The 17,705-nt window shown below is 30.3% G+C and overlaps 1 protein-coding gene across 1 annotated transcript; it reads left to right on the top strand.

The window, feature by feature from the left end:
* The first annotated feature begins 11,689 nt into the window (after nucleotides 1-11,689).
* Nucleotides 11,690-16,681, top strand: LOC109801270 (uncharacterized). The gene is made up of 8 exons (XM_020362297.3): nucleotides 11,690-12,060; nucleotides 12,233-12,433; nucleotides 12,516-12,638; nucleotides 12,796-12,833; nucleotides 12,937-13,045; nucleotides 13,245-15,524; nucleotides 15,666-15,803; nucleotides 16,057-16,681. The coding sequence occupies exons 1-8, from the start codon at nucleotides 11,983-11,985 to the stop codon at nucleotides 16,306-16,308; spliced, it is 3,219 nt and encodes a 1,072-aa protein (XP_020217886.1). The 5' UTR covers nucleotides 11,690-11,982; the 3' UTR covers nucleotides 16,309-16,681.
* The last annotated feature ends 1,024 nt before the right edge of the window (nucleotides 16,682-17,705 follow it).

Consider the following 17,705-nt stretch of genomic DNA (forward strand, 5'->3'; position numbering starts at 1 on the left):
AATCTTATCATTAATAGTTAAAGATGACATACTAAGATACTATACTGACTGATAAGTAACTATTATTAATCTCGAAGTTCTTGAGATCTATAAATTCACGACAAATATAAAATCTCTAATCCTAAAATAAAGATGAACAAATTACACTTTTAAATATTATTAGAGTTAATTACACTTTTAAATATTAAACAACTAGAAAATTCTTAGTTTTTCATATAAGAACAATAACAAATTATAGAATTATTTACATTTCAACTGTTATTTTTTTTTCTCTCCAAAATATCTTATTTGAGTAATGCAGGTGTTTGTGTAATTATAAAATTAAATTTTTTATTTCAAATATTTTCATTACAACAAAATAAATATACATAAATAAAAAAATACATATTTAAAAGATATGATAAAATATTAATTATAATTATTTAAATAATTAGATCACTATATCTAAATTAATAGACACCCCTCCTAATAGGATTTCGAACATTAAATCATAATCGAGTTAATTTAATTAAAGATTAAAAATTTATTAATAATCTCTTATGAACCTATGATGCAATTCATAAAAATTCAACTAGCCATCACCAAACTACTCTTTGAAGAAATAGTCTATTCGATGGCAATGAAGAATAGAATTTGTGAGGAACAAAGCAATCAGGTACCATCCGCAGGACTGAATGAAGTATGAACCCAACCATATAATACAACTTAATAATCTCGTAATCAATCATACTCCACTTTTTCAAAATTCAAATGGATACCACGTAAAGCCTCAAAGAAGCAACCATAGTTTATTGTTTCATTGGTCCTTCTATTCAATCTTCTAAAAGCATCCTATGCAGTGAGAATGCATCTAAACTTGTTCACTCACTGTATTTAACTTTGATTTTGAGTCCATACTATTATGACCTTTCTCTCTTCTACCATATTTGATGCCATAAGCTTTTGAAGTTTTTGGATTCAATCATTGATTGGGATCATACACGTGGTCATATCAATCAATAGGTGGAGATTTGGTTACATTATCTTATTAACCGACTAAGAATTGTGTTGTATTCTTCTTTGACACGCGTATTATGGTTAATCTAAAATTAATCAATCAATAGCGGCATCATTATCAACTTATTATTTACTTTTCAGTATTTCCTATTCAATTATGTTTTCTATTTAGCTTTAAAATAAATTTCAGACCATACTTTTTCAAAATAAATTAGATTTTTATTTAAATTTATTTTCAACTTTTAAAAAATACAAAATTATTTTTACGTATCATAATCAAATTCATTAAATATTTTTCAATTAATGATAAAATTAATTCATTTTATCATTTTAGAGATTTTGTTGAATATAAATAAGAGTTATTAACTTTTTTTCTACTAAAGCCTACGTAACAATTACTGCACGGAGTTATTTATGTTATATTTAAATATATCGTGCTCGAAAATGTTTTTTTTTTAATTCTTTAACGTAAGAGGTTTTATGAATTTTTTAAAAATTTATATTTAATTTAATTTTTATTTATCATAACTAGTATTTTACTTTATATATTTTACAGATAAAATATTTATATATAATTAAAATATATAATAAATTATATATACAAGTAAATACTATATTTGAATATATAAGTTATATTTTAAATACAAGATAGATAATTTTTATTGTGACATAAAATTATTTTAATTATTAATAATTTATTTTAAAAGTATTAAAATTTAATTTATAAATAAATATGATAAATAATTTTTTTTGAATTAAATAAAAAATTAAAATAAATTTAAAAAATATTCTCATGGAAGAATAATTCTTAAAAATATAAGATAATCATTTATGTTTAATATACATAAGTTGAAGAGTTAATTATTTATAAATTAAATTTTAATATTTTTAAATAAATTATTAATAAATAAAATAATTCTATGTTATAATATAATTTATTTTAAGTTTTAGTTATATATAATATATTGTATAAATTAAAATACTAGTTAAATTTTTTTCTCTACTTGAATACATCAATTAAGTGTATCAAAATCTATTTTTATAATTTTTTAAGAAGTAATTTTGTATTTAAAAGTAAAAGAAAAAGGAATGACGGATGTTTGATGTTTATAATTTTGAAAGACAATTTAATGAGGTTTTTCTTTAATGTCCAAATTAAATTTGGTAAATTGTTTGAAGTAGGAAACTGAGTGGTTGTTAAGAAAGGGAAAAAAAAAACAGTTGGAGCTGGCAGTTTAATTAAAAAGATGGAGAAAGGGCCATGGTATTGTCTCCTTTATTAGTATCGTCTCTTGTGTGATGCTCCTCACTAAGACTTCATTTTTGAATCATGGACGTGTTCATTCCTGAAGAATATGTTAGAAGAAGAAGGCTTGAGAAGAAGAAGGCCTCATCAAAGGTAAAACCCTCCCAAACTGTTTCATATTCGCAGAGGAATACCAACGACAATAAACCCATCTCCTTCTCTCAACCCGACCAAGATCTTTTTATTTCCTTCTCGGCTTAATTCATTTCTGCATTATAACATTATCTGTCGCCCACTTTACATGGAGATGGGTTCTTATGTATCTACGATCATCCAACAATTTTGTACTCACAACGTAAACCACTTGTTACAAATCTGTGTGTATGTGTAATTCAATACCTCTTCAAGTACCCTTTTTTTTTTTATAGTTTTATTAAATGTTACGTTTTAAGTCTTTATAATTAAAAATATTTCATCATAATCTTATATAATATCAGTGAGATGGACATATTTGCATCTTTATTTTTTATAAAAAAAATAATAATCTTGAAGGCAATTTGTATCAACTATAGTGAGAAAGATGAAAGAAAAGATAAAATTTATAAAATTATAATAATAAAAGGAGTAATTAAAAAAAATGCAATAAGAAGACTTAACTAAGCTTTTTCTATTTGCGGTTACAATTGAGCCTGTAATATATTACTTTTGGTCAAGACCAATTGTAGCATAGAACAAAATCCTGGTGCATGTTGCTCACTAGTAGGTTTCTTTTCTTTACTCTTTTAAGTCCATATGCCTCTTTTCGTCTTGGCACAAATGGATAAACTGGGCCTGACCCAACCAAATTTTAGGACAAGGGAGCCCAATGTTCATCACTCGATCTAGGCAAATGATAAACACACCTCCACTCTCGTATAAACACACTTCTTTTTTTAAAAAAATATATATAAAATATCTAAATTACTCTTTTAAAAAAAATGAAATTCCTAAATTTACACCTCCCTTCCCCGCACCCCTTTCCCCGCACCCCACATTCCACCCCCCTTCTTTCCAAAGCCTCTTTCCGCTCAATGTCATTAAGCAATATACTTTTACAGTCATTCTGAATAGAAAAAAAGGACTAGCCCCACCATAAACAGCATAAGAAAGGTTCTTTTACAGTCATTAGCATTCCGGAAAGTACTTTTACAGTCATTAGCATTCCGGAAAGTACTTTCTGGAATAGTAAAATTATTGTTCATATAATTCCGGAAAGAACTTTCCGTAATAGTAACTTTAATATTATGGAAAGTACTTTCCAGAATTATGTAACAAAACATTTCCGGAAAATACTTTCCGGAATAAGAATTTAATATTATGGAAAGTATTTTCCGGAACATTTTTACATAATTCCAGAAAGAACTTTCCATAACAATAAGAAGAAGAAGAAGAGGAGTGCGAGAAAGAGAAAGAAGAGGGGCGTGCGAGGTGCGGGAAAAAAAAAGAAGAGGAGTGCCAGAAAGAGAAAGAAGAGGGGTGCGCAATGTCAGCAGGTGGTCTTGTAAGAGAAAGACTCTTACTTGTTCTATGAAAAGACACACTAGTACAAAAATGACTTTTAAAATCAGAGTTTTAAAATCAGTCATAAGATAGCCATTTTAAAAGTGACGCGGTGGCCTGTACTGCAACAGAACGGCCCGTTCTGCAAGCAGAACGACCTGTACTGCTTTCAGCACGGCCCGTACTGCAAGCAGAACGACCTGTACTAATTGCAGAACGGGGCGTACTGCAATCAGAACGAGCCGTTCTTCTTGCAGAACAGCCCGTTTTGGTGCCGTTCTGATGCGGGGAAGGGAGTGCGGGGAAGGGAGGTGTAAATTTAAGAATTTCATTTTTTTAAAAAGGGTAATTTAGACATTTTCTATATTTTTTTTAATAAAGGGAGTGTGTTTATACGAGAGTGGAGGTGTGTTTATCATCTACACTCCATCTATTCTAAGCCAACTTGTTAACTTAGGCCATAGATGTGTGTAAAAAGACATTATTTTCTCTTTTTTTTTTTCTTGACGGAAACATTATTTTCTTATGAGCGAGTGTTTTTAATAATTTTTTGTAGGAAATTATGATCGAATGATTTGTGGTGAGATCATAACGTCACAAAAATTCTCAAACTAGCAATTTCACCATGAGTTTATGATAAATTAATTGGAAAATTGACTTGACAAGAAAGGGGAGAAAATTGTCAAAAACATAAAAGTAAACTGATAGAAATTTAAATTTGTTGGAACATGAATGAAAATGAAATTAAATTGATATGAAGTTTAAACTAGTGAAAAATTTAAGATGTGAGAATGTAAATTGATGTGGAAATAAAATGTGTCAGAAGTAAAGTAAAGTAATTATGAAAATTAAAAGTACAAGAATATAAGGGTGTGAAAATGGACTTAGTCTTGATGGGCTGGGTTTGTTTTGGCCCAACATCTGTCTCATCCTCTATTAATGTGTGATGAGATGGAAATGTAGATGTACCCCTCAAATAAATAAATAAAGTAAGTAAACAAAGAGATAGGGATTTCTTTTGTCATGTGAAGTCTTTATACCTTTGGCTAAATAATGTGATGTTTTATCATTCATTTCATTTCACTTTCCTTGCCTTCACTTTTTTACACTGGATTCGCGCGTGTCTTTGCATCTATTCTTTCTTTCTTTCACTCTCTTTTGAGCGCGCCATAATGTGTTTAGCATTCGTGTCTCCATATTATGTTTCTAATATGCTCTTAAAATGTGTTTGAAAATGAAGTTTTGAAGGGGAAAAACGAAAGATTTTTTTTTTAAAAAAATAAAATTTAAAGAGTTGTGTAATATTTATAAAAATAATTGAAAATTTAGATCATATTAGTATACTAGATTATTTTTTAAAATTATTAAATAAGAAAATAATGATTAAAAAAAAATTGTTCACTCAATATCAATAATACCCTTTTAGAAAGCAAATTTGATATGACTTTGTCTGTGAGAATATTTACACAGTGGTGTAAAAGCAAATGGAGGGATGTGCACATAGCTCAGACATCACATGTCTTGTGAGTTGTAGTTTTAAGTGTATTCTGGATCATCTTCACGTGACCACCTTCTGTTGTCTCTCATGTCTTCCTCTGTCCACATCACAAAACAAGTTTATCATTTTAGTGCCTCTCCTCCATTATAGATTTATAATCACTTGCTCTTATTCAGCCTTGTCTTTTTCTATCTCAAAAAGAAATTATAAAGGTTAAGATAAATATTTTCTTAGGCTGCATGATTGAGTAAATACACGGAAGATTTCATCTTATCACATTGTAGTCACGTTACTGAAAGAGATAAAGTGAAAGGCCTAAACTAAACAAAATCATATTCACGAGAACATTAACATCAGTTAATCAAAGAAACAGAGCTAGCCAATTATTTCTAGGAGATATATACGATATTGATAGGTGGATATTTTTGTTTCCTAGTAAGGTTGTTATCTTTTTCCCCTTTAGCGATTAATTAAATTGGAAAAGTTGCACGTGACCAAAAAAAATTTATAGTAATTATCAATAGAGATGGCTAAATTGGGTTGGTATTTATGAATACATATACACATACATAATTCAACATTAAAATAGAGGAAGCTATTTACCTAATTTTCACAGTTTAATTAACCACTCAAGTGGATGGGCAAAATTTTAGAAGATGGAATTCTTGATGTGGAAGGAAAGGATCCAAAAAAAGAATTAAAATTAACTTTGGCATAGGATAAAACCAAAGTTTCAAATTTACAGAATATGATTCTGCGTACTCTTATATGACAGCACAGAAATTGCTTTAACACTTGTTAGCAACAGGTAGCTACATTAATTTTGTCAGTGATTCACTTCGATTGTTGAGCTTATTCCATTTAGTCTGTAAATGCACTTATGAATTGTTGTGAATATACCTTACCTGACATGATGATAATATATTATCCACATGAGAAAATTGAACTAAGTTAAGCAATGATGGCAGAGCCTTAAATCTTTGTCAATATTAGTTCACATGTCCAATTAGTTCCTACGTAGTAATGCAGTTGGTGGAAACTGCAAATTAAAACCATGTATCCTATTTCTTTCTTTCTCTCAATTTTTTTGTTGATTCTTTCTAAAGATTACTAGCTAATAATTAATAAGTCTAAAAGAATTCCTTTTTAGTTTAGGGGAGCTAAATGCTGTTAGGAATTAAGATGCGAATTAGTGAACCAATAAAATATCAAAATTCCAACCCAAAGGAATTTTTGCGTGTTATAAAGCTCAAAAGTGGAAATCATAGTGAACAAAACAAATTACGTTTCACTCTCGTTGAAAATATATGTAAAGGGACCAACCAGCTCAAAATACATAAATCAATATAAACTAGCATCAACATCTTTATAGTTTTCACTTTTGTCTCAAAAGATTAACCTATTTCTCCAACAATTAAGTCTTTTTAAATTGTATATCGTTGAATCATGGTCGGCCAGTGATTTAGGCTTATCTGCATACGAACCCAAGATTTACTGTAACGTTGCTGCTTTGGTATTTGTTGAATTAAACATTTGAAATACACTTGATCATGCCCTGTAGAACTGTGGATGAAACAGCCCGCATTATATTAGTTCCACAAATCACTAATAAAATATTCTTATAGAAAAATGAAAAATGGAAGGGTCACTATATGTAACACTTATATTCTCTTTATTACTGGATTAAAAATACAAATTTTAGTAGATCTATTATTATATCAAGATTCATTAAATAAAATGTGTGACTTATAATTTTTTTTAATAAACTTCAATTAATAATAAAATAGTGTTAGATAGAATTTTGTTAACATTTCTCTAAAAAAAATCATAAAGTATATTAAAAAATATGTTGTTAATATTACATATCTTTTTTGTTTTTTTTTAATAATGGTCACACATATATTTAAACTTAAAATCTCATATATATATATATATATATATATATATATATATATATATATATATATTATTCTAACTCTCACCGTAAAGTTGATCTTAATGATTCTTGATACATGTCTTTTTTTTTTTATTATTTACAATTATGATATAATATGAGATATCTATCATAAAAAATAATGATTAATATCTGTTAAAAATTGTGATTTATATTAGATGAATATCCTTTCTCTCAATATAATTTATTTTATATTGATGGTTAAGATTCAAACTATAAACACAAAGTTAAAGAATACAAACTAGCCATTATCACTTCTGTGGAACAATGTTGATTCGGTACATTTCTTTTAATGACAAAGGAAGAGGAAGAAACAAGCAATAACCTAGTGGGTGAAAAAAGGAATATTTTTTATTAACTAAAGTTAATTTGTGTCCTGAAAATAAAAATGGCAATAGAGTAAGCCCTTATAGGTTGTGGAGAAACAAAAAGCAACTGGTCCAAAAACTGCAGGCACATGAAATTGTTAGGCAGAAGAAGAGACAAACAGTTGAGGTCCACGTATGCATGACTTGCGGTTGGATGGATTATTAACAGTAGAAGTTGCAGAATGAGACACACGTAAACTTTATTATTTTCACAAATTGTGAGAGTTGAGTTCACCAACCAAAGTGGGGGACGCTGTTATGTGGTACAACACATGTAAAGCTAAAATGGGGATTGGGACATAAAGGATGGAGCAGGTAGTTTGGTTTGGCAGTTGAGACATTTAAAGATTCAGAATTGTGACTCAAGTAGAAGACACCGTGTCTGCTTTTTCCAATAGGAAATACATGCACTTTGTTTGTAGAGTACTACATATGTGTTGTGTAAGTGTATTAACTATTAACTGATGGTGCGGTTGAGTGTAGAGTTCTCTTCTAATCTGGTGGCTAGTTACTGCAGATTCACGCTTTGAAATTGGAGAATTTAGTGATTGACTGAAAGTATATTGGTAACCTCGCACCTTGCGCATTACCAGCTTTAAAGCCAAGTAAATCAAGTGTCCAACCAAAGCAACTCCTACCTCACCTCAACACCACTATTCATCCCTCGACCTGTATATTCCAAACTACACTTAATTTTCCCTCCACGTACTTCTTCACCTTCTACATTTTTCTCTTATAAACTACTACTATGGAATTTCACTATTATTAGTCCATGGCATGCACTATTATATTGGCCCGGTTTTGTGGGCCGTTCCTTAATTACTTCCATTAGCTACAATACAATAATCATCTACGTAACTATGTAACTATCTACTCATACTTACCTTCGCATGTAAGAAACAAATATATTAAGTATTAGATAAATTGCTTATTTTATTTAAAGAAAATATTAATATTATAATTAAAATAGCGCACCTAAATTATTGATGAAGATCAAAGACCATAGTCGATGACTAAGGGTACTTTGGCGGCAACAAGTAAACCATAATTAAGGGCATTTAAACCAGCTGATGACTTCATTTAAATGAAGCGAGTTGATGTATTGTTTGGTTGACGAACGATATAAGAGGACGAAGGTGGGTTTCTTTACGGGCCCGGGCCCACAAATCTAAGCCATTGAACATACTAATAAGTGTTTAGCTATATACGAAAGCATTTAATATACCACACTAAATCATTTTAATGTCAACATGGTAATTTAACTGTACATATTGTACTATTATTTCAATTTTTTATGTTCAAGCATTTAGTGGTTATTTTTCAATATGTTTAATTTTATATTTTTATATAAAAAAAAACATTAAAATGGTGTAATTTTATATTTTATTCTTCCTATTATTATTGAGAATGTATTTATATTATGTTGTTGTGTACGCATTTAGGTAAGGATAGGTTAGCAATTTCTTTTGGGTACATTAGATTGGTCAAATTTTGTTCAAGTGTCGCTTTCATATTTCTAAAACTTTATAAAAGGAAACGCGCGAAATGATCGTATTAACCATTGGGTTTTTATTTTTTACGACTAATTATTATTCTCTTAACCCCAAACCCAACCATCGTAGCCTTCCGCGGCTATCAGCATTAATATTATGTACCCATCAATCTCTACAAAGTATAGTGACTTAGAAAAATGCTAATTTAATTGTATCTATGAAAGGGTACCGGTTATTTAATCCTGTAATTAAACTACGAACAAATAAGGAAATATATACGTTAGTGGGTCCTGCTAATTAAGGTATTTAGTGATATAGTATCATATAACCTTATTAAAGAATCCATTTTTAACACCGAGTCACATTTTTTGTTATCCTGATCGCCGTTATATGTATATGGATTCTTGACGGATAATTGGCTTTAGTGGTGCCTTTTTTAGTTTTCATATACAATTAACTAGGATAGCACTAGCCACTCAAGCAGAAAGTATCCTGTCTAATGTATGATTTTTTTTTTTAATTTAGATAAAATTAAAAGTATTTAAGTTTATAAGAATATATATTTGATTTAAATAAATAAATAGTAATAAAAGATTTTTTTTTGTGTAATCAGTTAGGCCTATCGTAAGGAATTATATAAGCCTTCTACAAAAAGTAATGAATATGAATAATTTTATTATCCGTGTAATAAATATGATTTGAGTCCTCATTAAAAGAAGTGCTCATAATTAGTGTTTGACCATGCTTTTATAAAATTACCTTTCATGGAGAAAAATAAATGCTAAAAATTAAAAGAAATTAATTCAAAGTACAAGAATATGAAATTAGAGAAAAATAAAGTGATTGTGTAAAAAAAAAAAAAACTGAAGTGATTTTAACATAAAAGAAATCGCAAGGAAAAAAAGTAAAATTAAAAAAGTAATACCATAATATATATATATATATATAATGAATATGGTTTTATTATTTTTAAATGTGTTTATAAATCAAATTTAATTCTAAATAATAAAAAAAGAGTAATTTTTAGTAAATATTTTTATGATTTAAATTTGTGATAATTACCATTTTTATTTAAGAACATTGTGTTCTAATAAATTTCATTCATACTAAGAAAAATCATTCTTCTAATAATTATATTAATTAAGAGTAAATTATGTTTGCATTCTCTTGTATTTTTTTAAGATTGTATTTGATATTCTTTAATAATCTAGATTTACAATAAAATTTCTTAAAAGTTGAACAAATATTACATCGACCTTTCTTGATCTCAAAGACGAAGTTGAGAGACGCAAAGGAGATGGAGAGGTAAGTGCTTCGATTGAAAAAGATGAAAACATTTTAGGGAGAGAAAATTCAATAAAAATCACATATAAGTCATATAACATGTATCTTTAAAGTTACGAGAGGTTGATATAATATCTATTTAATATTTATTTAACTTTTAAAGAGTCTTATTATAAGTTTAAATTAGGAATGAGTATAAGGCACAACCTTAAAAAAATTATAGGAAACTATAATTAATAAATATTTAATATTATTATTTAAATTAACTTTTAACCCATTGAAATTGTAATAACAACACCAAAATTACTATTACAAATTACTACTATTAAAGGTGATTTAAATTAATTATAAATTACATTCAATAAATATAACTTATAATATTAAAATGCTGTCAAATTTACTTATATTTCTACATTTTTCGTATTAGTTGTTACTCAATTAATGATTTAAATACGAATATAAAAAGAATACTATAGTCGTATTTTTTGCATTTATATTTCTAGCTTTGAAGATTTATAATTTTTATTAAAAATCTTTGGTGTAAGTAGTTTGAAACTTATTCTATTTAATTAAGAATTGGAATTTATTGAAAATATTATTTTATTTTTATAAAAACTAATTCTTATAAGAGTCGATATGGTTAAGAAGAAGTTATATATATTACTTTTTAATTATCAAATATATGTTAAGTTCCTATTATACGTCACTTAAAACCCGTAGAGAGTAACAAAATAAGTACTTTGGGACAACAATTTTATTTTGCAAAGAGCTCTATTTATGTTTTTAAACTAATCCCATACGATATAAAATTAAAATATTAGAGAGAGATGATAGAGGGAAGCAGAGTCAACCTTAATTTGGTAAATGTCCTAAGTCAGTTGGGCTCAGTAGTATGTCAGGTTTTAATTGTATACTACTTCCAAGATATGGTTAGTGGACTCTTTAACCCAGGATTTCATCTGAACCATCTTATTTATTAATTTTTTGTTACTCTTACGTTCTTACCGTATGAACCACTTCTCAGAAAGAAGTAAATATATTTTTCTCTAACTTCCCTTTCAAGGCCAAGACAAAATTTCTTTTCGCATGGATTACTCCTACGCCTTCTTTTCTTTGCAATTATTATTTCAAATTAAAAGCATTCATCTACTTGAGACGCACACGAATTGTTGTTTTTCAATTCAATAAAAAACCGACAAAAAGGGTATTATGGGCATTTGTGAAACCAGAAGATACGTTACTGTCCGGTCCCCTTTAGCCACCCACAAAAGCACAGATCCGTGATATACAACTCAAAAAAATACACGGTTGTCTTCTTTACCAAAAATAAACATTTTTCAGTTTTCAGTTTTCACCCACTTATTTCATTATTCGACTTAAAAATCATATTTTGGAAGCAGAACCTTCCACTTCAATTCAATATACGTATTTCTTTACATATGTGTGTCATCATCTGTTTCTTAAAGGCCGTTGCAGCGAACAGAGACAACAACAACATTGGAGCAACGAAGCATAGCACCAGATCCACCCGCACTCTCTGCTCCGCTTTGGCCCAATGAGTTGAACCACATTGATGCTGTGGAGTGAGTGAGTGAGTGAAGAACATGTTTCGTTCTGCAAGATGGAGGAGCGACAAGAACAGGGTCAAAGCAGTTTTCAAGCTGCATTTCCATGCCACCCAGGTCACTTTCTTATTTCTCTTCATTTTAATTCAGTGAAAGAAGATACACTATTTTTTACCACCAGATCAATTGAGACAGAATTGAATTTTGATGATGTGCTTATCGTGCTGAGTTATGTTGGGATGGGAATGAACATGGTAAAATGATGTTGTGTTTGGCGATGCAATTTCAGGTTTTTCAATCTGGGATGGATGCACTGGTCTTGTCTATAGTTCCAGGGGACATTGGAAAACCAACTACGAGATTGGAGAAAGCTACAGTTCGAGATGGAACTTGTAGATGGGAAAATCCAGTGTATGAAACTGTCAAGTTTATTCAGGAGCCTAAGACTGGGAAAATCAGTGATAAAATTTATCATTTTTTGGTTTCAACGGTATTAAAAACTTTCCTCTCCGTCATTTATTGTTAATCAGTTTATTTTTGTTAGTGCTATCTGATTTATGCACTTTATACAGGGGTTACCAAAAGCTAGCTCCATTGGGGAGGTTTCTGTAAACTTAGCTGATTATGTGGAAGCCACGAAGCCCTCCTCTTTCTCTCTTCCCATCAGAATTTCTCATTGTGATTCTGTTTTGCATGTTAGTATTTGCTCTCTCTCATTTTGTGATTTAAAAAAAATGTGGCCCAGATTTGAAGTTACTTGAAATTTGAGGGAAAACTAATGAAAAGTTTGAGTAAAACATAAGTCAAAGCAATGTTGATCTAGGTAAATTTTGTTTGGTGCTTGACAAACAGGTATCAATTCAGAGGCTGCAAGAAAACGGTGATCGAAGGTACAAAGGGGAAATTGCCATGGTTATTTTTGCCTTCAGGTTAGAGTTTGCTTCGACTCAGTGTTTGATGATGTGGTTTTTTCTTGTTGGATAACATTCGCAGAGAAGAAAATGAATGTGAAGATGCCAAAGTAAAATACGATGATAGGAGCTCAAGGAACCAATTTAGCAACGGTGATATGGATGAAACCAGTCAAAGTTGTTCTTCTGAAGTAAGAATTTCACCCTCTTGGACTAAGAATTATTGTGACATCTTTTAATGTCTGTCAATATGCTATTTTTTTCTCACCTTTTCTTTTCCTTTGGGAAGAAGGGTGCAGGCAAATGCTCTATAAGTTAATGTCATACTTCCATGATTGAAATTTTCCTTTCTAAGTAGACGATTTATTCATTTCTTCTGTTGTTTCACAGGATGTGTCTGCTAAAGCAATAATCAATAGAGCTGAATTGAGTTCTAATTATAGGACATCTAGTGGCTCAGATATGACATTGTCAAGTTCTGATGACAGCTCTGGACTTGACACTCCCCGTGAAGTTGGACCTAGAAAAAAGAGCATGCAACCCAACACAAAAAGGTTTGTTCCAGACCCGACCATGCGCCATGCTTCAGAACCTCAAAACCTTTCTCTCAATGCCTCAACATCAATGCATGATGTACATCAGAGATCACACTGGGACTGGCCAGCTGGTTCGGAGCATAGGCTAAGTACTACAGAAGAAGATTCAACATATGGTTCTCGATCTCATCATAATTCTCTTCCAAAGGAAAACTCCCAACCTATAGAGATTGAAAGTCTCAAGGTTGAACTTGCTGCTTTGGCCAGGCATGTGGATGTGTCAGACTTGGAATTGCAGACCCTTAGGAAGCAAATTGTAAAGGAATGCAAAAGAGGGCAGGATCTCTCCAAGGAAATCATTGTCTTGAAAGAGGAAAGGGATGCACTCAAGACAGAATGTGATAATCTCAGGTCTTTTCAGAAACGCATGGATGAATCCAAAGGGAGAAACAGGACACAGTTGGAAGGTGGAGATCTTCATGCTCTTGTTGAAGAAATAAGACAAGAGTTGGATTATGAGAAGGGCCTAAATGCAAACCTCCGACTACAGTTAAAGAAGATGCAAGAATCTAATGCTGAACTGGTTCTTGCTGTGCAGGATCTGGATGAAATGTTGGAGCAGAAAAATAGGGACATGTGTAACCATTCCTATACTAATGAGCAGGACAAAAATTTCCAAGAGGTAAGGTTAAGCCTCTCAAAATGTGGAACTGATGATGATGAAGAACAGAAAGCATTGGAGGAGCTTGTTAAGGAGCACAGTGAAGCCAAGGAGACACACTTACTTGAGAAGAAAATAGTAGACCTCTATGGTGAAATAGAGATGTACAGGAGAGACAAAGATGAGTTAGAGATGCAGATGGAACAGCTTGCACTGGACTATGAAATATTGAAACAGGAAAACCATGGCCTTGCTTATAAGGTGGAGCAAAGCCAACTGCAAGAACAGTTGAAAATGCAGTATGAATGTTCATCTCCTCCTCCTGCAATGAATGACATTGAAACACACATCAAGAATCTGGAAAATCAACTCAAGGAACAATCAGAAGACTTCTCAAATTCTCTGGCTACCATTAAGGCACTTGAAACCCACATCAGAGGATTAGAGGAGGAAATGGAGAAACAAACACAAGGATTTGAAGCTGATCTTGAAGCAGTGATGCGTGAGAAAGTTGAGCAAGAGCAAAGAGCAATCCAAGCAGAGGAAGCCTTGAGAAAGACCAGACACAAAAATGCTAAAACTGCTGAGAGGCTTCAAGAGGAATTCCGAAGGCTCTCCATGCAAATGACCACTACATTTGATGCAAATGAGAAGGCAACCATGAAAGCATTGACAGAAGCAAGTGAAGTGCGTGCACAGAAAAGTGTACTGGAAGAGAAGCTGCATAAAGCCACGGAAGAACTAGAGTCAAGTAAAGCTGATTATGAGGAAAAACTGAACCAACTTTCCAACCAAATAGATACCTTGAAAGTTCAGATACAACAGATGTTGTTGGAAATTGAGGATAAGTCCAAGCAGCTTGAAAATCAGAAGAGGCACGAGGAACAAGTTAGTAGGAATTTATCTGATGATATCGGGTTACTAAAATCTGAGAATGTAAAGCTTAACGTAGAGATTTCGTGCTTACGTGAACAAGTAGAAGAAAAAGAAGTTTTAAGAACTGAATTGGAAGTTATGAAGAAATCAATCGAGGAATCTGAGACCCTTTTACATAAAGGAACTGTGGAAAGAAATGAACTGGTGGATACAATTGCATTGTTGAAGAAGGAGGCAGAGAAGACACTTGATGAGTTAAATAGAATGAGACATCTTAAGGATGAAAAAGAAACAGAGGTTAGAGTCTTGCAGTCAGAGTTGGAAGCCATTAGATCTCAATACAGTGACCTGAAACTGTCTCTTTCAGAGGATGAAGCTGAGAAAGAAAAACTACGAAAGCAAGTTTTCCAGCTAAAGGGTGAGTTGAAGAAGAAAGATGAAGCATTAATCAGCACTGAAAAGAGGTTAAGGGAAAGTAATGTACGCACACAACTTACCGATGCAACTAAAACAATTCCAAAGAACAAAAAAACTGCTTCAATTCCTCAGAATTCGAAGGAAATAGCCAGTCTGAAGGAGAAAATAAAAACACTCGAGGTAAGGTTTCAATTTTCAAATACTAATATTTCTATTGATACTATCCATCATTTTGCACTCTTACGTGCTTTCTAAGGATAAAAATAATTTACTTATGGTAATTGAAGTGAGCATGATAATGAAAGGAATTGTTTATGGCAGGGCTTGATACAGTCAAAGGAAACTGCCTTGGAAACTTCAACAACTTCATTTTTGGAGAAAGAAAAAGAATTCCAGACCAAAATTGAGGAACTGGAGAACAGAGTGGAGGAATTCAACCGTAGTATTGCTTTGCATAAGGTATACTCATATTTATAAACAGTACTAAAACTTTAAGGCCATTAGTGATTAGCATTGATGCACATTCCAATAAGAAAAATTCTAATTATATTTTTTAGAAGTTTCATTTCTCTTGGGACAAAGCTTTTTTGTTCCATGAAATCTGAATTACAAACCAGCATCTAGATTAGACTTTCATTATTGAATTGTTGATTTATGAAGCTATAGAGTTACATGTCTGGAAAAATGTTACATTGGCATGCCCTTCAAGCAGGTTGTTCATGATAGAAGTGTTGCTACTTCCAATGAGATATCTGGACAAGTGAGAAGTACAGTTGAGCATATCAATGGTGACACATTAACTGAGTTAACATCATTGAAGGAAAGAAACAAATCAATGGAAAGTGAACTTAAGGAGATGCAAGAGAGATACTTAGAAATGAGCCTCAATTTTGCGGAGGTGGAAAGTGAAAGACAAAAGCTCGTTATGACTGTACGGAATCTTAAGAGTAACCAGAAAGGCTAATAAGTTCCTCTTCATATCTCGGAGCCTGCGTTGTACAGATGAAGCAGTGTCCTTTGCAGCAACGAAACACATTTCATAACAAATAAATTAATGTTCATAATGCTAAAATACGTGTATTTTTTCCCCTCCTTTTTCTTAGTCTTGATATTTGCTTCCGAATGCTAAATGTGTTCTCCATTGGGTACCATTTAGCCATGTTATCAGTTTGTATTGTCCAAAGTGTTATTTTGTTACCAATGGTTCTCTCTCGTTGTCATGTTAGGCAAACAAGCAGCAGTTGTTTTATTATCTTATTTTGCTTTTATGAACATACATATTCTTTGTTGTATCTATTTATAGATAATACAAATGATTAGTTCTTTTATTGATATAATTTTTTTTTTGGAAGGGATTTATTTATTTTACTTAATAATTCGTATTTTACTTTAAATTTTAATAATTCAATTATTAAATTAAAAAAATTTAATATATAGATTAAATTTTTAAGAAATTTGAAAATGATATAATATTCATTATAAAAATTCAATTCAACATATAAAATATTTTTGTGATTATTCATCAATTTTAATTAATAAAATAAAATATTAAATAGTTTTTAAATTTTTTAAAATTTATAAATTTAATCTATATATTAAATTTTTTTAATATAATAATTAAATTATTTAAAATTAATGTAAAATATAAGTTATTTAGTTAAGTAAATATCAAAGACTTATCATGCAATTTTTTTTCTTTTACATATTGCATATACTTTCATCTTTTAATTGATATCAACATATTAGCATTTTGTTTACTTTTGCGGGTCAAATGTCCCTGTACTCCGGAGGTTATATATTAAAGAAAATATAAAAGATAATGTGATAAAAAAAAGTTAAAAAAAAAGCATATGTGTATACAAAAATATTGTATCAGTTTTAGTAATTATTATATATTAAAGGAGTTGAAATACTTCATGATTTTGTATAATAATTACATTTTTTATATATATTAATAAAGTCGAGACATTTTGTATCTTTATTAAAAATAAAATAAAATTTTAAATTAAGTAATAAAATTGGTTCAATCAATGTTACAATTGATCCTCAAGTCTTAAAATTTTAATTTTGATAAAAATATTAACTTTTTTTTTATAATAAAAAGTATAATGGTCTATCAAATATGAAGATCAAGTAGTTACTAAAAGGAATATCCCTTTATGTATTAATTAAAGAGGTCGAGACACTTCAAACCTCTAATAATTACACATAAATAAATATTAGAAATTATAGATAGTTATTCAGAGAAAATATATGAAGTTTTTTCTTTTTTATAATTAATGGGTATAATCGTCTACTAAAAAGTGAACACCAAAAGGGTGGTTACCAAAATATATCACTTTATAATATATATGAGGAGGG

Source organism: Cajanus cajan, chromosome 11, assembly GCF_000230855.2.
Source record: "Cajanus cajan strain Asha chromosome 11, NIPB_CcT2T_4, whole genome shotgun sequence".
In the NCBI taxonomy this organism is placed as follows: Eukaryota; Viridiplantae; Streptophyta; class Magnoliopsida; order Fabales; family Fabaceae; genus Cajanus; species Cajanus cajan.